General features: G+C 39.7%; 1 protein-coding gene across 1 annotated transcript in view; it reads right to left on the minus strand.

Annotated features, from left to right (window-relative positions):
- Window positions 1–21313, minus strand: part of UNC80 (unc-80 homolog, NALCN channel complex subunit) — a 160047-nt gene that overhangs the window by 98329 nt on the left and 40405 nt on the right. The window contains 9 exon segments of the mRNA XM_032222422.1: window positions 5476–5648; window positions 11606–11702; window positions 13348–13454; window positions 13826–14034; window positions 14848–14949; window positions 17250–17419; window positions 18529–18677; window positions 19259–19406; window positions 20945–21076. Of these exon segments, the coding sequence (XP_032078313.1) occupies window positions 5476–5648; window positions 11606–11702; window positions 13348–13454; window positions 13826–14034; window positions 14848–14949; window positions 17250–17419; window positions 18529–18677; window positions 19259–19406; window positions 20945–21076 (1287 nt within the window).

Consider the following 21313-nt stretch of genomic DNA (forward strand, 5'->3'; position numbering starts at 1 on the left):
GCACTATTTTATACTAATATAAATGAGATTGCTACAAAAATCAAGGAAAAGAATAAAAATAAATACATTTTTCAAATGTTAATATATTGTTTGTAAGAAACATGAGTCTGTAAAAATGAGAATTTTACCAATTATTACCGCTTATTTATTTTTATTTATTTATTGAATTTATATTGACGCCTATTTGCTCAAGGCGGTTTTACACAATACAAAATCACATTTAAAACAATAAAACTAATAAAAGGAATCAAATATTAGATCAGTTCATTCCAAGGCAATACCAATTCATAATTTGTCAGTACAATAAAAGCTATTTTGATTATTCTCCCTTCCTTCTTTTATTACAGAGGGACTAATCTGTCTGCTGAAAGTTAATTTGTAATATCCCATTAATTTATTAATTAATTAGAGGTAACGTGGAAATTAAATTTGCATTTTCAAATGCATATACTGTATATACCTGTTTTGTATATACTTTCCAAAACATATATAGTTATACATCAGTTATAATCAGCTTTGGAACATTATTTCCACCACTAAACACATTTTTGTTCCTGTTCATAGAACAAAAACAAAAAGAACAATCTTGAAAAATGTTGTCATTAAAATATTACACATTTTATTTTGTATATAGTTCTGGAAATGCAAATTAGGTAACTTCAGATTAAATTGTAAACTGAAGGATTTTTCTCCAATCTCTATAATCCATAGAGATTTTTTTTTCAAAATTTGCACAAATATATTGGCAAATGAGTGGAATTCAACTCAAACTATGGCACAGACAAAGCAATGCATAATTACACAATACACACGGGGAGAAGGGGAATCTAGGGTTTATTCACATCACACCGAACAACCGCATAATCCAGTTTCATACACGTTCAGTACTCAGTGTGCTTCAGCTCTTTGTTACTTAATCCAAACAACATGATGCCAGATTTGTCTGCTTTCATACATAAATCCAACGGAGCCTGCATTTGTATCTAGCTATTACCAAATGAGAATCAGTATTATTTAATTCATGTAATTAATACACGAACTCACACTGTAAATAATCATTACATTTCTTTTTTTCCACTAAACTTCCTGATTGACATAAGAATTTCCTTCTTGCCTGCAAAAAAGCTGAACTTCCCCATCTTGTTTCACGTTGACTAATTTCACTGGAGCAAACAAGGCAAATACAAAAGATTTTTTTCTCTTATGCCTCCTTAGCTGCAGTAAGACGAAGAGTGAGTTTAATGTTTATATTTTTATAAATATAAAATTAATTATTCTTTATATTTACTCTTCTGTTATGTTGTGCAACCCAAAGAGGCCATTATACCTACAATTCTGTGTTGAGCCAGCCCATATTAGCTCAACAATCGAATCTGCAACTACCAATGCTTATGTATTTAAAAGTTTAAGTAATGTGAAAATTTAAAATTAAATGGAAAAAAATGAATCTGTAACTCTGAATGTAAATCTATCTCCACAGATCCAAAGGGGACAGTGGGGGAGTCATATCTGCTTTTTTTCTGTTCAATTGAACATAGTTTTGATTGAAATGCTTGGCTCTTCTCTACAGTTCTAAGCATCAGCCCTCAAACCTTTATCACAAGAGCTATTTCAACTACATCTAATGCCTCAAGGTCTTATCTCAACTGAGGATCCATGATATGGCTTTCTGTTGGCTCAAATTATATGAAACAAATGTAATCCACATTACAATTAGGGTCAACATGCTGAATCTCAGAACATTATGCAAAGGCGTTACAGTAGCTTACCTTACACCCAGAGCAATCTGAAGAAGCAGCAAGAGAAGAAAGATGAAGATGTTTGACAGAATGGATAAGGATGAACTCACACCACAGAGAAACACATCACAAATGAAGAGAAATGACTTAGCCACAAGCTGCATAGCTGAAAAGAACCATAAGTACCCACTTTCATTGTCCACAGAAACAAAGCAAGGCAAGGCTGCAAAATTCAAAATGAGATGCACATTTTCCTCATAATTTGCTTACGTAGCTGCCTCCTGCTGCTATTACAGTATTTGTACAATGTAGCTTAAAGATGGTGAAAACAGCAATAAACATAAAAACCACCACTTTCTTTGACAGCTTCATATAATGGCAAAAAGTTTCTGAATAATGAATTGAACACGTAGATCAAAGGATAGAGAAAAAACTTCAGAATTTGGGGAGAGGGAAAAAGAGTTGATTGTCATTAGGAAAGTTAAAGTTAATTTATGCTTCAGAGTATGCAGACTTGTATAGTTCCTGAGAGAATTGCAGCATTCATTGGAGTTAATGAGAATCATCTTGGAATGAAGCAAGCAGCTTTCTGGGTGGACATAGGGATCCCACAGAAAGTGCTTACAGAGGAAACACAAGGACTTGGACTCTGGGAAACGGATCTTTGCCTCCCTATGTAACATGTTCCCTTGAAAGCCAGAAGGTCTGAATTCCTCCTGCTAACATTTCCTAGGTATATGCATAAGAAGCCAGAAGGATATAGGACCTCTTATTCTGCATTGCAGAAAGGACAAACATAATGTGATCAGGGATACCAATATCACTTAAGCCCTCTTCAGACACTTGTAAGATGTCACCTGTACAATGCAAGGAGAGGGATTAGGCATGTGGGTATTTGATCTCCTCTTGCCCCTCACAAATAATTGCTGTTGCTTCTTCATAGAGTGGGTGTCAATAGGACCCTCATTGGTACAATATTGATGAACATTCTCCTAAGCACTGAAAACAAGGTTACAAATCAGAAAAAGTATTCTCTAAGAAAAATATAAAGTAATCAAAAATGTATGTGGCGGGGCGGGGTGGGATGGGGTGGTGTTTCATACCAGGAGACTTGCAGAAGGTTTCCTTGGTGAATATTCCGGAAACTCTTCTCTAGATATTAGCATGCTTTTTTTTAATGGCTGTCCGCATGTAAAGGCAACATGAAATTAAGGCAGAGCAAGAGAGAAGGAGGAAAGTCTAGTTGCTTTCCTCAAATGAAGGGACCTGAATGTCTAGAGCAATGGTCTCCAACCTTGGCAACTTTAAGACCTGTGGACTTCAACTCCCAGAGTTCCTCAGCCAGCTTTGCTGGCTGAGGAACTCTGGGAGTTGAAGTCCACAAGTATTAAAGTTGCCAACGTTGGAGACCACTGGTCTAGAGAATTCAAAATGTCTAGAGGATATGGTGAATCTTCCATCACAAGTGTCAAAGATGACACACCACCCAACAATGGCTCTAGCCCAATCGTGCCTCATTCTCGCATGATTTTTGAAGGCCGTGAAGGCTGCAGGAGAATGGGATGTGCTCTCGCATAATCTCTGGAGCCCCTGAAAATTGCATGAGAATGGTGCCTGCTTTTGTGTAGTTTTCAGAGATTGCACAGTTCCCCTTCAAAACAAAGACCTGGTTTGATCCAGAAGTGCCTCTGGTAGTCCGCAGAGGCCTGTCAACAGAAAGAGAAGACTGCCTGGGGAGAAAATGGTCTCCAGATCCTGGAGAGCGCTGAGCCACAGGAACATTGTGCCATTCCCCAAGGCTCATGTTGCCTCAGGGATATATTTATTTATTTGTTCATTAACCTATCTTTCTAAATAACTCAAGACAGGGAATACCTAATATTCCCCCCTCCTCGTATTTTCCCTAAAAACCATCCTGTGAGATGGGTTGGGCTGAGACAGAGTGACTGGCCCAAGATCAGCCAGATAGCATTCATGCCTACAGTGGGACCAGAATTCACCATCTCCTTTTTTCCCCCTAGTTTTTGTGCTTTAACCAAAATGTCTCCCAAAATACTCTGAGGTGAGCTTTTTGAGTGGCAGTAGTGGTGTTAGGCCTCAACTTCAGCCTATATATACTTCAGGCTTCAGTCTATATTTACTGTAATGCAGTGGTGGGTTTCAAAAATGTTGGAACCTACTCTGTGGGTGTGGCCTCCTTTGTGGGAGTGGCTTGCCACCCATGTGACCGGATGTGAGTGCTTGCCGCCCATGTGACCGGATATGAAATTATGAATTAGTACTTAGGTCGGTCCAAGTAGCTATTCAGAAGTTAGTGGTTAGAAGCAATCGTAAGCAAGATATGGAATTAAAACCAGAAATATTTGTTGGCTATTTGAAAGGGAGTATAATATATATTTAATTTTACACATGTTAGCAGCTGCTGGAATTGTGTTTGCACAACAGTGGAAAAACAGAGATATGTAAATGAATAAATATTGCAATGCGCAGGAATAAATAATTGACAATTAAAATCAAGAAGGCTTTCAATACTTTTTCACGTGGGATTGGTTTTAGCAATTGCCAACTAATGGAAACCAGAATTAGAAATCCCAAAGTATGAAAGAAAACACCAATTATGTAAGGAAAGGTCCCTAAAATGTATAAGGAAATATTACTAGATCATTATTAATGCATAGATAACTGCGGGACATTACACACCCACCAGTGGTGGGTTTCAAAATTTTTTGGAGCCTCTTCTGTAGGTGTGGCCTGCTTTCCGGGTCCACTGGTGGAACCTCTTCTAACCGGTTCGGTAGATTTGACGAACCGGTTCTACCGAATAGGTGCGAACTGGTAGGAACCCACCTCTGCTGTAATGTCTTGAGATGTGGGACTACTGGTACAATTACATAGAAGGCAATAAAACACAGTCAGGAGAAAACAGGGGTGCAAAAGAGAAAATTCACACCTTATTTTCTCAATGTCATCCCAAATGAACCTAAATCTAACTACATCCTAACAGAGCTTGAGAAATAAGTCAAAACGTATCCCTGAGGAACTACTGACTTGAGGATGCTAGTGATTGGGAACATGTCTGCATAGGTAGAATTACTTACAAAATATATCATGCAACACCAAAGGTTTTAAACATCAAAATACTATGTTAAATGGCAATCGCTGTAAAATCAGCAATTGGTGAGGAGCATTAATGGTGGATGAGATGAGAGAATAGCAAAAAGTACCTTGCACAATGATTCTTTGGATTCCAATCTATACGGGATATGGATTATTTATCCCTTGGATCCACAAATCCCAGGCTTTAAATAACTCATAAAGCAGAATATACTGAAAACTTCCTCAAATTGCTATCCCTTTACTTTCCAGAGAATAATTTGAGGCTCATAGCTGATAGGTTTGTGTTAACTATTGATAACATCAACTGAACTCCGTGGAATTAGTCTAGTCAGAGTTATAAATGACATAACTGTATAAGAGGCTTGGTAAGTGGAGTTGTGACAAGTGGAGCTTGAATAAGAAAAGAATTGTTTTCATTAGGCATAGCGTAAATCCAAATAAAATGAAAGACATACCGTAATTACAGATGGATTAAAAAAAATGTATTAGTCATTGTGCTTAGCATTAGTATTCCCATCGTTTTCTAGTTTTCTCTCTCCCAGCAGTTACCATACTCCAGCACAAGCCAGAGTCTTCAATATTATAAACAGAACCCGTAAACGAGTGAATAGAGACTTACAAGATCAAGAGCAGCTGCAAGAATAGAAGCATCAGGGATTGTTCCTGGTTCACAGCAGTTTAAGAGAAATTGAAACCGCTTCATGCCTTGCCGAATGGCTCCCAAATTCACCACGTTCTTGCATTTGTTTCCCTCTTGGTTGGAAGTCATATGCTCTTCATAAGTCTGGCAACCTTCAAAGAAAACCCAAAAGGGAGGGTGGGAGAGAGGGGAGAGAGAAAGCCCCCATGGATGTTTAAACATTCATTGGGTCTACTGACAGTTCTGAAGCAAATGTTGCTTGATCTATTGATCTGCCCTGTCCTCGAGCATCAAGCGTGACAAAATGAGAGAGGCATATATTCAGAGTATCTATGACGGCAACAAACTCTATGAAGCCTTTAGGACAAATTTTCTTCACACCTAGTAGCAAAAAAAAAATAGGTAAGGTTTATGCAAGAGTTGCATTGGACCAAAGTTCATCACAGTGGGTGAAAATGCTGATTTTAAAACTTTCCACAAATGAATTATGCCTGGTCTATCCTTGGGACATTATGATTAGTCTACCATTGGGGCAGTGAATGAGAGAAGTGTTGCTAAATGTGCAGGAAGTTCACAGGTTATCAAGAAGAGGTATTATGAGGATGTTCAAAGAAGTTGCATGTTGAGGTCAGGCGTCATCTTGAAACCTGAGCCCATATTCTATGGATTTATGAATGGTCAGGATTATGTCACCTCTGAACATAACCTAGATTGCACGGCTGGTATTTAAATGAGGAATGACACGTACCAATCTTAAGATCCTTTCTAGAAAAACAGAAGACATGCGTAATTAATAAATATATCTGGATGGCACAACCGTAACTGGTTATTATAACAGAGAAATGATTTGATGCTTAAGAAAATAGCTTCACTTTGTGTAAAACTTTGCACTTATTAAATTTAACTTTCTGACTGGTCAGGACATTTTAAAACAATGACCCATCTCAGGAAGCATGAGGGAATAAGGCAAAGACACAACAAACCACCACACATATAAAACAGAAAAGAAAAATATTAACAAAAGCTAATATCCATGTTCAGGGAGGAGTCAAAATTTGTAATCTATGAAAATAACTCAATTTGAGTAAGTCTTCTTTTCTGTGTTATTTCCTACATAACTTATTCATACAGTCATAAAACTGGAAGAGGCAACCTTTCTGTTCAATGCAGGAATCAAAATCTCTACTTAAAAATAGTGAATACTATCATATCTCCCGCAATAATCTTTTCTCAAGGTTAAACATACTCAACTTCAATCTTTCTTCATGTGGCCTAATTTCTAGTCTCTGGTTATCTTTGTCGCCCCCTTAGCAATAGCAATAGCAATAGCAGTTAGACTTATATACCGCTTCATAGGGCTTTCAGCCCTCTCTAAGCAGTTTACAGAGTCAGCATATCGCCCCCCAACAGTCTGGGTCCTCATTTCACCCACCTCGGAAGGATGGAAGGCTGAGTCAACCCTGAGCCGGTGAGATTTGAACCGCTGAACTGCTGATCTAGCAGTAGCCTGCAGTGCTGCATTTAACCACTGCGCCACCTTGGCCCTTCTCTAACTTACCTAGATTCTCTGATTTATGGTTAATTCTTTCCAACTTTATATTATTTGCACATCTAATACAAGCTTTTTCTCCTTTAATGATCATTAATGTATAAAAAGTAGAGGACTGATCTTTGCAGCAGTCATCTTTTTAATCTGACAAAAAAACCATAGATGAATACACTTTGAGTGCAGTTTTCAAGAGAACTAGGCATCCATGTCATTATCATTTTATTCATGCTTGTGATCAGAGGTGGGTTCCTACCAGTTCGCACCTATTCGGTAGAACCGGTTCGTCAAATCTACCGAACCGGTTAGAAGAGGTTCCACCAGTGGACCCGGAAAGCAGGCCACACCGACAGAAGAGGTTCCGAAATTTTTTGAAACCCACCACTGCCACACACACACACACACACACAGAGAGAGAGAGAGAGACAGACAGACAGACAGACAGACACAGAGAGAGAGAGAAAGAAAGGAGGGAAGAAATAAATGAATAAAAAAGAAAGAAAAAGAGTGAGAGAGAGATGAAAGAAAAAAAGAAAAAAGGGACAGAGAGACAAAAGGAAGGAGAGAGAGACAGAGAGAGAGAAAGAAAGGAAGAAATAAATGAATAAAAAAAGAAAGAAAAAGATGTGAGAGAGAGATGAAAGAAAAAAGAAAAAAGGGACAGAGAGACAAAAGGAAGGAGAGAGAGAGAGAAAGAGAGAGAGAGAGAGAAAAAACACATGGCCGGCAAGGCACTCCCACCAGGTCACATGGCTGGCAAGCCACTCCCACAAAGGAGACCACACCCACAGAGTAGGTTTTAAAAAAATTTGAAACCCATCACTGCTTGTGATCCATCTTCAGGTGGTTACCTGAATTTTGGCCATAACCCTGTTCCCTAACTTAATTTCCTCAATCGGCTGACTGTCGGAAATCAATCAGATTTATACTCCCTCTACTCTCCTTTTACTTAGAAAGAAGAAGACAACCAATTACCCACAATGGCAGTAATTCAGGAAATGACTTTTTCATCCCTCACAGTTCAGCAAAAAAATGAATGAGACCTGTACTAGGGATTCGAAATGACGAATTGCTGACCTTTCTGACTGACAAGCTCAGTGTCTTAGCCACTGAGCCACCTAGTCATTATTCTTCTCTCTTTTTTTTTCCAATTTGATTCAGTTCCATTTCTATGAGTTCTACCCATTGCTCACTCAATGAATGATGTGGGGTTGCTTGGTTTTTCCCCCAGTTTTCTGTACTACAAATACTGTACTTATGAACTAACATTTGAGTAAGATTGAGTAAGAGTACCATATTTTTTGGACCATAAGACGCTCTGGACTAGCAATAGCAATAGCAGTTAGACTTATATACCGCTTCATAGGGCTTTCAGCCCTCTCTAAGTGGTTTACAGAGTCAGCATATCGCCCCCACAGTCCGGGGTCCTCATTTCACCCACCTCGGAAGGATGGAAGGCTGAGTCAACCTTGAGCCAGTGAGATTTGAACAGCCGAACTGCAATAGCAATAGCAATAGAAATAGCAATAGCAGTTAGACTTATATACCGCTTCATAGGGCTTTCAGCCCTCTCTAAGCGGTTTACAGAGTCAGCATATATCGCCCCCACAGTCTGGGTCCTCATTTCACCCACCTCGGAAGGATGGAAGGCTGAGTCAACCTTGAGCCGGTGAGATTTGAACCACTGAACTGCAGATAGCAGTCAGCTGAAGTGGCCTGCAGTGCTGCACCCTAACCACTGCGTCACCTCGGCTCGATATAAGATGCACATTAGCTTTAGAGCAGGAAATCAATTAAATCAAATCAATCAATTAAAACAAGAAAAAAAATCTGCCTCTGCCTCGGAGCATCCATCTGGTATTCATCTGGCTAGCATCCTCACTGTTGCCGCGGCTGATTCACTGTGTCCCGTTCGCCACTGCTGCATCCCATTCGCCACTGCCACATCCCATTTGCCACAGCTGCAGCCTGTTCACCATGGCGCATTCCCTGCTGCCCGCTCACCGCTGCTAGAACAACTGATCGGTGCTGCACCAACCCACTCTTGCCCCCTGCAATATTCACTCTATAAGACACACAGACATTTTCCCCCACCACACTTTTGGGTGGGTGGGGGGTGCATCTTATAGTTTGAAAAATAAAGTAATTGCATTTTATAATTCAAGGTTGCAGTCCTGGGGTTACTCATATTCTGCGAGGCTGAGCTGAACCTAACCTAAGAATGTTTGTATAATATATGCATTCCCTCTACGTTTTATTTTAAAACAACCAGGGACGTGCAGTCACTAGAGGCAGGGGAGGCGTGGCCTCACCAGTCATGCGGAAAAGGAAAGAATTTTAAAGATTTTTTTTAAAAATAATTAAAGCCAAGGTAGTTGCTACCAGATTCACAGTGACTTGGAACAGTGCTTAGTGTTAACTATAGGAGGAGGCCAGAGAAATAGGGGCCTCCTGTGCATAAGCAATTTTTCGCCTTTTAAGAGTTAAGCAAGGGTTTAAAAAGCGAAAAAAATTGTATGCAAAGGAGGCACGTGGTTCTCTCGCCTCCTGTAGAGGGCATTTTTAGAGGCTTTTTAGAGTTCTCTGGGAGCAACTAGCTCAGTCTGACTCAGAGCTTTGACCTTTCATGCGGGGAGGGCAGGGCAGGCAGAAGCAGAGTTGAAATCATCTCTGAAACAGCTGGAAAAGGTGCATGTGTGGGGAGGGGGGAGGAATTCAAAAAGTTTGATCGGAAGGCAGGAGGGGAAGGGGGGGGTATGGCAGAGGAGCTGCTTTCAAGCCTTTGGAAAATATATCCAATCCAACTTCTGTGTTTGTGTTTGAGAGTGAGTGAGTGAGAGAGGGATCCAACTTCTCTCTGTGTGTGTGTCTGTTTGAGAGAGCGGGAGGGAGGGAGAGAGGGAGGAAGGAGGGGGAGGGAGAAGAAAAAAAATGGGAAAACTTATTTTGCAAGGGGGAAAAATGCTGTCGCTTTAAATCGGAACTGAGCATGCCTGGCTGTGGAATTCTGGGAGTTGAAGTCCACAAGTCTAAAAAGCTGCCTCACCAGCCCTAAAGCTGACCGCACGTCACTGAAAACAAGTTACTCCTTGGCACATCACTAAGCTCTTTATATTGCATGCTATTGAGTTGTGAACTAAAACTATCCATTTGCTCCTATTGTCACATAATCAAAAGCCAAACAAAGTGGTATTTTCCACTGTTGGATAAGCTGGTCTATGTTAAAAGCTAAATGATTTTGTACAAAATATAAAAAATTCACTGTTGAAATAAAAATATTTCTCAAATAATATGTCAAATTGAAATATGAGGTATGTAACACCATCTCCTGCAGTCATGCTTGACTTTTAACAAAGTAATCATGGTCTGAATTATAATATGCATTCATTCCCTGCCTAAAAACCATCTCAAATCTTTCACTGAAAGTGCAAAGATATTCAAATCTCATTGCTTATAATAGCATTAGGCTTTGCTATAAATTGTGGGGGGGGGGGGGGGGGGGGGGAAAGTAAATTATTCTTCTGGGTAGCTGTTTGGAAGGATACCCAGAAAGAGCCCAAATACTTCGATTAACACATTAAGATATACCAATAATCATATGTCATATGTCTTCATCCGAAACATCATTTTCTTTATATAGAAAGGCATTTTATGATGGAGCAATGATTAAATGAGGTAGTGACATTACTTCCATGTTTAATGAAGTATAAGCAATATGTAATGTTGAGTCATGTAAAGTTCCATGAAAAAGCCAACTAAATCCATTGGGATGCTGTGTCCATTTTTCAATGCAAAAACAGGGAAATAACAAGATGCAAGGTTGCTTAAATCTAAACAGAAAAGACCTAACCTTGTTTAGAGGCAAAAAACTTGTTTCCTTAAAAATAATAAAGTAATCAATCATATTTGTCATATAATTGTTTCAACGTCATTCATAGTTTTGCTAAGAATGAAGGACCGCATCTTTATAAGAAATGGCATGAAGACACGAGACAACGAAACACAGAAGAAAAGAGATAATTAAAACACATTTGTACAGGGTTTTCCATTTCATCAGTGCTGAATTTTACTGCAAATGTAGATGATCAATAATGGGGAATAAAAGCTGGTGGGCAGATCTAACATTTCACATCAAGGAGCTAAGTGAAATATTAGCATACTATGTTTGAACCAGATAGCTTGTTCCAAATTTCATATTTTCCCAAATGGTGGATTTGATTTCTTGAAAGGTCAATTTTGCCTTATCTAAATGTATTGGCCCATATATGCTTTTTTTCTTCTTGGCTAGAATTGAATGAAAATTTAAAAAAAAAAATGATATAAGAAGAAATGAAAAAACAAAATATATAAAGCCATAGAAAACAAAACTGGGTCCAGAAAATATGTTTTTAAAGGTGAATTAAAGAAAGAAGATAATTTTTAAAAAAAAAAAAAAAAGAAGGAAGAAGAAAAAGTTAAAAGTTTTATAAAAAGGACTGAAGAAACAGAACCCTGATTTCTAACCATCTTTTTCTTCTGTGTGATGGAGCCTGGATGGGTGTCTTCGGCAGGTGTGCCATTTACCAAGACGCTTGAAGAAATTCTCCTCTTCTTCACGCCCATTTTCCATTCCACTTCCAGGCCCACCTTCTGATAGCTTCACAGCACTAGTAAACTTCACCTAAATATGAAAAGAAGCATTATTTCATTGTTTTCATTGCTGATGTAAACATAGCATTTTAAAATATTCTTCTTAATAAATATTCTCCCTTATTAGTAATATTTTAAAGCCCATATCTCCATAAAGAGAACCACAGGTGGGTTCCTACCAGTTCGCACCTGTTCGGTAGAACCGGTTCGTCAAATCTACCGAACCGGTTAGAAGAGGTTCCACCAGTGGACCCGGAAAGCAGGCCACACCTACAGAAGAGGTTCCAAAATTTTTTGAAACCCACCACTGACACACACACACACACACAGAGAGAGAGAGAGAGAGAGAGAGAGAGAAAGAGAAAGAGAAAGAAAAAGAAAAAGAGAAAGAGAAAGAGAAGAAAGGAAGAAATAAAGAAAAAAGAAAAAAGAAAGAAAAAGTGAGAGAGATGAAAAAAAGGAAAAAGGGACAGTGAGACAAAAGGAAGGAGAGAGAGAGAGAGAGAGAGAGAGAAAGAGAAGAAAGGAAGAAATAAATAAAAAAAGAAAAAAGAAAGAAAAAGTGAGAGAGATGAAAGAAAAAAAGGAAAAAGGGACAGAGAGACAAAAGGAAGGAAAGAGAGAGAGAGAGAGAGAGAGAGAGAGAAAGAAAACACATGGCCGACAAACCACTCCCACCAGGTCACATGGCCAGCAAGCCACTCCCACAAAGGAGGCCACACCCACAGAGTAGGTTCCAAAATTTTTTGAAACCCACCACTGAAGAGAACCATGTTGAGGGAATCACAGCTGAATAAGTAGGAGCAAAACAACCTTCCTTCATTCTCCTCCATCCCTCTCTCTCCTTAAGGCTTAATATATCTATCCTTTTACCTCATGACTCTTAAGGAAAACTAGTCACTGAAGAGAGAGATAAGCAGTGGGCTAAGAAAGCTAGTCAGTGGCTTCATTTTCTCTGCCTGTAGAAATATTTTATGAGCTGCATTATTTTTCGAATTACTTTATTGCTTTGCTTGTTCAGAAAAATCCTCATCCTTGAATTAAGTTTTAGCTTCTAGTAAAGCAAAATTTAGCTCCAATAAAACAACAAAACCTATAAACCCATATTTTCATATTTGGGTTCCTTGCAATTTACAATAAGCTGGCAATGTGGAGAATAATGATGGGAAATTAAAATGCTTGAGAAATGCAACTGAAGGTGTAGCTCAATTCCAGTGGTGGGATTCAAATAATTTAATAACCGGTTCTCTGCCCTAATGAACATCTGGGTAGGTGGGGCTCGGTGGTCATGTGACTGGGTGGGCGTGGCCAAGTCAATGTCACTCAGGTCGATGGGCACTTCGCCTTAGCTGTGACAATGGTAATAAGGGTTAACCAGAGAGGCAGTTTCTGTAAGCAGGGCAATAAAGATTAAGCTAGAAACAACACCAGAATGTTTCCTTCCTGCCTTCCTTACAGGATTAGCCCTGCAAAGTGGGAAAAAAAGAAAAGGAGATTTCTTCCAACAATCGGTTCTCTGGACTACTTAGAAAGTTACCAACCGGTTCTCCCAAATAGGTGTGAACTGGCTGAATCCCACCATTGGTATGGATACACATAAAACTAAACATGCACATTCATTATTAGATAGCTTTTTATATTAAAAAAAGAGTGATGGTAGAAAGGTAGATATTTACCCTGGAGCTCTGCCTGATGAAAGAGAGACGATCCACAGAACTGATATCCAGAAGATCTTCTACACCATCTGCCAGACCAGAAATTGATGAACGTTTCAGCCAATTCCCTGTAGTACAGAAAGCATAGGTTTGAATATCTTTCTGACTCTACTAATTGGATAATGTACATCTCTCATTACTGGTACTAAGGACTCGATTCCTAACATCTAAACAAAATGTTTGGAGTCATATGAAGGAAGATGGGGAAAAATTAAAAGATACAGAATAGCAGGACAAAGTATCTTCACGTAAAAGGCTTCCTGTGTGGAGAGAATTAATGGAGATCAAGTCTGACCTCAACTATGGAATCTGGTTGGATGACTTTGGGACAATCTCTGTCGCTTTCGTTGCTGAAGTTATGGGGTTAAAAAAAGAAAATAAATCCCCACATGCTCCTGAAGAAAAGGCACAACATCTAACAAACCAATAATTGAATGACCTAGTGGGAGTTTGAGCTTCTTTCTCAGGGAGATCCGGCGGGAGCGGGAGCGGGAGCGCCTCTCGGTGGTGATTCCTGAGTGGGCAGTTGTGCATTCAGAAGTGTCTGGCTCCGACTGGCTGCTGGTATCACTAGCTGCACTCTGAGATTTAAACATTTTCCGCCAGAAGTCCTTACGCCCTAAGGCTGCTCCTTGCATTTGTTCATCGCTGTGAAAGAATTACATAGCTGGTAAAACTTAGTAGACTGGAAAATAAAATAAAATAGGGCAGCATTTTTATCTTTTCTAATCTTCTCCTGCGCCCTGGTCACTGGAAGTTGTGTTTGGCTAATTTTAGAAGAGGGAATAAGACATAAACCTATCATCATAAAAGCAATCTACTAAAAAAGATATCAATAATTGGATTTTGTGACCCTTGTAAAGTAGGACGGTAGACACTAAGAGGATAGTATATAATATTTCTAATAAAGTAATAATCTTTATGTAGTAAATTAGGGAGGTGTTGAGACGGTGGATATGATTTGCCTAAGGCTAGGCAGAATAAAATATTCTATACTGCTAGCAGTGCAGAGAGCAGGCGTAGTTGAGAAACAACTTCCATATAATTATTGTGTGAATCTCTTTATCTCAGCTATAATAGCTAACTTCTACATTACTACAATGAAAACGAGGAAACCAGCTGATTCAAGTCTGAACAGTGCTGTTTTTGCTTTTTAAATCATGTTTGTATGTAATCTGATGAGCCGAGGTGGTGCAGTGGTTAGGGTGAAGTACTGCAGGCCACTTCAGCTGACTGTTATCTGCAGTTCAGCGGTTCTAATCTCACCGGCTCAAGGTTGACTCAGCCTTCCATCCTTCCAAGGTGGGTGAAATGAGGACCCAGACTGTGGGGACGATATGCTGACTCTGTAAACCGCTTAGAGAGGGTTGAATGCCCTATGAAGCGGTATATAAGTCTAACTGCTATTGTTATTGCTATTGATTGTTGATTAAAATACACTTTATTGATCAGTTTACTTACTGCTCAGGAGTTTGTATTGGACGACCTGCGATATAGCCGCGACATTCATCAGGAGCAGTAGACAGCTGTCCTTTATCAATAACAACACTTCCTACTTCAGATCTACAAGGACAAAGCTACTAGTCAGAGGAACAATAACATATTGCATTTATTCCTGTTTAGCTTCTCGATATTATTTTTAAAGTATTTCTAAAACAGAATTTTCTCCTCCCATCAGTACTTCGTATATCAATCATAAATGGCAACAGCAGTCAAGGGGCATGAAAATATACCAATATTATCTGATTTGTAAGTGTGCCTATTTAATGTAAATTCAAGAATGCTTCTCATTAAGTTAAATGGGATTTAATTAGCTTATAATTATATGGGACTAAATATGTATAGGATTCCATTACAAAAAGGGATAGAGTTAACCACAATTTTCGGGCAGATTCTTTTTTTAAAAAATTGTGTGTTCTATCATATTGGAATTTCTCTCCACATGGACAGATATATGTAAATGCATCTTGGCTCTAGCTTAGTAAAAGATATATCTATCTATCTATCTATCTATCTATCTATCTATCTATCTATCTATCTATCTATCTATCATCTATCTATCTATCTATCTATCTATCTATCTATCTATCTATCTCTCTATCTCTATCTCTATCTCTATATCTAATCTATCTATATCTATCTATCTATCTATCTATCTATCTAGTCACAACCCCTGGTAAGCCCCAATTATGGGAGGAAGCTAACTGGTATGGCTAGCTGATGAGAGCTAAATAGCTTGAAATAGATCTATACTAGTCTCCCTTTATTTATTTATCAGCACAAATAAACACACACACACACACACACACACACACACACACATATATATATATATATATATATATATATATATATTGTCATTTGTTATTTATCAGCACAAATATCACACACACACACACACACACACACACACACACACACACACACACACACACACATATATATATATATATATATATATATATATATATATATATATATATATATATATATTGCTTATATATGTGTGTGCGTATATAGACAGAGACAGATAAATAGAATTAGCCTATATATATATTGGGGCCAATTCCATACAATAATGGATAAATCAGAAAAAGTTGTGTATGAAACAGTTGTTAGAAAAAATACTTCCATGTTTAATTGGAAAAACAAATGGGAATGTTATCCATCTCACTTGAACTAGTTAGCAAAGAAAGACCCCTGGCGCATTATTTTTCTCCTCAAGCATATACTTTACTAAGAACAAAGTGGTTACAGATTTTTTTCAAAGCAGAATCTGTTGGCTTCATGTGAAAACAATGCAATTAAGTTCCCCCTTTTTTTTCCCTCTGGCCAACCCCTGTTATCAGTCAATGTCCTATTAGAAGTTCTCAGGTTGTTTTGGAAACAGTCCCTTCACCATCTCCACATTCCTTTTGGCTGACCTGGTGCTGCTGGATTCGTGCGACTCAGGATCAGGGCTGGCACAGCTTCACTCCCCAATGCCAACCCATCCTTTCCTCACGTTCCAAGCACTCACTTCCCTGCCCAGATTGAAAATATCAGGCCCGCAAGATCTGATGTGAAGCTAGAAGTAGAATTGCAGCCATGACAGAGAACATGGATCTATAACCCGAGTGTGTGCCATATTGACATGAAGCAGATCATCCCTCTTCATAGATAAATGACTGAGATGTCTACTTAATCCAGTATCCTATTCTCCTATGTTGTATAAAAATAATATTTTGTAGAACAGCTTTTCAAGATCGCACAGGTTGGGCCTCCTCCGGGTGCCGTCAGCCAGACAATGCCACTTGGCGATTCCCCGGGGGAGGGCCTTCTCTGTTGCTGCACCGGCCCTGTGGAACGATCTACCTGCAGAGATCCGGCCCCTTACCACTTTCCTGGCCTTCCGTAAAGCCGTCAAGACCTGGCTGTTCCGGCAGGCCTGGGGCTGTTGATTGATATCCAGCCCCATTTAGATGGAATGGGTGACATGAATTTTAATACTGTATTTTTATTTTTTAATCTCTATTTTTTTAAATTAAATGTTTCTTGTCTGTTGTGAGCTGCCCAGAGTCCCTATGGGAGTGGGCGGCATACAAATTCTAATAAACTTGAAACTTCAGCTGAGTAACCTGAACGCAGTTCTTAACTGTGCTTTAATCCTATGCATTTGAATGAAATTAAAGCACATTTCTGTGCTATCTTCAGTTTATGAATACCACAAGACTATCTTTAGGGAAGGGAGGATTTTTAGAGCAAATAGTATTAACATGATTCATCTTCTCCCCAAAAGCAAGGCGGACAAGTAGGCCTTGGGTAAGGCTGACCTTACTACACCATTCAAGCATCTTAATGGCTTTTCCAGTCGAGATACATACTTTTTACTCCCTGGTGGTTTGGGTTCTTGTTCAGCATTTTCTTCTGTTTTTCTTCCTGGAATCAACTTTTCTGCACTGTCCAAAAGAGCGCTAAGGGCTACTCTTCTGAAAACATTTCCATGAGCCTCCTTGATGAACTGTACCAGTTGTCGAATGTCACAGTACAAACCCTGAAACCAGCAGAATGTCATTTGTTGGGGAACAGGGGAGGGGAGACGGTTTGTTAGGCTTCCAACATACAAACACTTCCTTTTTTCTGTTTTCTCTCAAGTTTCAGGCCTTCTACTACTGCAACGTGCTCTACATGGGGCAGCCCTTGAAGAGTATTCGGCGACTTCAGCTTGTCCAGAATGCAGCCGCGCGAGCAATAGTGGGTGCACCTCGGTTCACCCACGTAACACCTATCCTCCGCGAGCTGCACTGGCTGCCTATTGGTCTCCGGATACGCTTCAAGGCGCTAGTCGTCACTTATAAAGCCCTTCATGGTATTGGACCTGGGTACTTGAGAGACCGCCTGCTGCCGATCACCTCCAATAGACCGATTAGATCCCACAGACTAGGCCTCCTCCGAATCCCATCCGCCGGCCAGTGTCGACTGGTGACTACCCGGAGGAGAGCCTTCTCTGTGGCTGCTCCGACCCTCTGGAACGAACTCCCTGTGGGGATTCGTACCCTCACCACCCTCCAAGCCTTCCGCATAGCCCTTAAGACCTGGCTGTTCCGACAGGCCTGGGGCTAAAGATTCGCTGCCCCTATCTCGAATGGTATGATTGTTGTGCTTTTTAACTATGTATTGTTTTGTGTTGTTGTTAAATTGTTTGTATTCCCCCCCTTCCCTTTTTGAGTTGTGAGCCGCCCTGAGTCCCCTTAGGGAAAAGGGCGGCATACAAATGAAATAAAACTCTAAACTCTAAAAAACTCTTCTGTTGCCATGAAATAAATTTCAGCAATGAATTAATAGAAAACTGCCTGGAAACGTTGAAAGAAAAGGTCGAAGAATTGCCAACTTGAACAACACAGCAATGACTTTTTCAAGCCATATGAATGACTAAATACAAATCCAAAGGGAATTTGTTTCTCTCCTGTTCTACTAAACCGCGTGACATTTTCTAAAATTTACCAGCCAACATTTATTAATTTTTTTTTTAAAAAATTAACAGTTAATATTTTGTCTTTCCACTTGAAAGAAGGCGGTACAATTCGACAATTTATATTGAGAATAGAAAATCTAGTATTTAAAAACCTCTCGTAACTGAGTGAAAAGGAAAGTTGCCCTTACCAGATTCTCAGGACTGTGGAGTTCATGCGTAGTAGAGGCACAGCGAGTGATTAGACATTTGAACATAGCGCTGACAATAATGCCCTCAATACTTTGGGCTGTAGATTTGTTGTCCATGGTGGTAAAGTTATTTCCAAAACCAGCCTTGTCTGCAAAATGCAAAATAAAACACTTAAACTGCATGGTTAAATTTCAGAAAAACAGTGATATACACATTTGCAACACCTGAACTCAGCAATTCCTGATCTGCAATAGCATTCTCCATCCAGAGGAGGGATTTGTGAGCCGAGGTGGCGCAGTGGTTAAATGCAGCACTGCAGGCTACTTCAGCTGACTGCAGTTCTGCAGTTTGGCTGTTCAAATCTCACTGGCTCAAGGTTGACTCAGCCTTCCATCCTTCCGAGGTGGGTGAAATGAGGACCCAGACTGTGGGGGCAATTTGCTGACTCTGTAAACTGCTTAGAGAGGGCTGAAAGCCCTATGAAGCGGTATATAAGTCTAACCGCTATTGCTATTGCTATTGTTACTTTGGAAAACCACAGCGGGGGGGGGAGGGTGTACTCCAAAATGAACTTGGCAATATAAAAAAGGAGTGAAGACAAAGTGCCCATGTTTCATTCAATTAAAACAAACAAAAAGTTAAACACACACATTGCACATACACAAATTAATACATTCAGGCACACATCTACAGGAAAGCTGAATGCTAAGGATGATACTCTATACTTACTGTCCGTAACTGGCTCCATGCAAAATCCTAGCAAAGCATGTAAAAAATCCACCACGTTGTTCAATGAATCTTTATTCACATAATCTCTCATTGTCTGACGAAACTGCATCTTATCCAGTTTATATAACTTTGTAAGGCAGTTCTGAGCCTGTTAAGAAAGGTTTTAAGAATGCCAAACTTAGGTTCTGGTGGTAATAATTACCGAAGACCATAGTGAATTTCAACCTGTTAGTTCCCGAGTAGTTAAAAACAGTACCCAATGAACTTCACAAAATAACTAGAGAGGATTTAAACAATTGTCTTCCTATGTTTATTGATACAATGACTTACTGGACCCAAAGCTTGCAGAGGAATAAAGGTTTAGAGCCAAGGTGGCGCAGTGGTTAAATGCAGCACTGCAGGCTACTGCTAGATCAGCAGGTCAGCGGTTCAAATCTCACCGGCTCAGGGTTGACTCAGCCTTCCATCCTTCCGAGGTGGGTAAAATGAGGACCCAGATTGTTGGGGGCAATATGCTGACTCTCTGTAAACCGCTTAGAGAGACCTGAAAGGCCTATGAAGCGGTATATAAGTCTACTGCTATTGCTATTGCTATTGCTATTAGGGATAAGACTGTATGTAAGCTACAAGAAATTAAAATTAAATACATGTGCACTACAATTTAAAAGACAAATGCATAGGCAGCTACTTAGCAACATGGGTTAAGATAAGAAACTAGTTGAGGCTGATAGATTTTTAATGACTAGACACTACAATACACAATCAATTTTTTTGTTTTACTTCGTTGTTATGGTAGGAGCTGTTCTGATAAGCTGTTCTTCTCTTTTGTGCTATCACTATTCACATTATTCTAAACATTCATGGTTGATTTGAAGCTAAAATGGTTTCTCTAATGTAGATATGCTTTAAACACTAGAAATTTTTTCCATACCTGTCTTTCTATTATCAAAACCATAATAACCTGTTCTGACCCCCTCCTCCATCCAGTAACGAATGCCGAGACAAGCTTAACTGGAATTTCACAGCACTTTATTAGCAAGAAACCAAAACCTCGGTGGCTGAAAGCCAAGCATAACAAACAGATAAGAACCTTGGCAGCAACTCAGACTTCGACAGATAACAGCTTCTCCAGCGTTAGGAATGACGTTGACTCCTGCAAAACCAGACTCCTCCCAGTCTCTCTTTAAATACTATCTTGAGAGGAGCCTAATTACAATCACCTGGGTCCAATTATCTTTAGTAACTGCGTAGCTGCTTTCTACGTCAATCTGCCTGGCGTTGCCGGGCATCCAGGACTACCTCCCTTGTCTCCTCGTCACTACTCCAAGGCATGATGTCAGGAGCACACTCCCTTCGGCTCTCACCGCTGCTCCATGCCTCAGGCACCTCCTGGTGGCCAACCAGCCTCTCTGCGCCCTGCTCGGAGTCGGAACCCTGTCCAGGGTCCTCCACATCCTCTAGAGCTGACTCATAAGGCTCCTCGCTGGCGGAGTCTGTTTGCAGCTCCAACGGCTCTTGCTGGGCCACAACACTAACCAGTATGTTGATATATGACTAAAGCCCTAAGCACAGGCTTCAGAGTTAACTACTGGAAAGCTATTGAAATCCGTGGTATCCAAATATTATGGATTGAAAAGGGAAGATATTTGGAGGCAACTTCTTTTCTATCCTTTGGCAGTTTTATACCTGATGTCTCAGACGGTCTCCAGAGAGCCCTCGGTGACCTTCTCCACAGCCATATGCACAGCCCAGAGACTTCACAATTTTTATCAGCATTGTCAGAGCCAGCCTATGCGTGCTCACGGGAGTATTTTCATCCTTAGTAGCACAACATTTGAAGAAACCAGAAAGACCAGAGGAAAAGAGCTATTCAGTTTACGATGAGAATCAGAAAAACAATAATATCAAACTGGTATACACCAGTTTATCTATTAACAGAATAAAACTTACACAGAAAAAAATGGTCTATAAATGATAAAATGAGACCATTAAGGCTTAAAGTTTTCTTTAAAGGAGACAGCTTTAATACTGGTAAACAAAAAGACCAGTTTTATA

Source organism: Thamnophis elegans, chromosome 1, assembly GCF_009769535.1.
Source record: "Thamnophis elegans isolate rThaEle1 chromosome 1, rThaEle1.pri, whole genome shotgun sequence".
Lineage (NCBI taxonomy): Eukaryota > Metazoa > Chordata > Lepidosauria > Squamata > Colubridae > Thamnophis > Thamnophis elegans.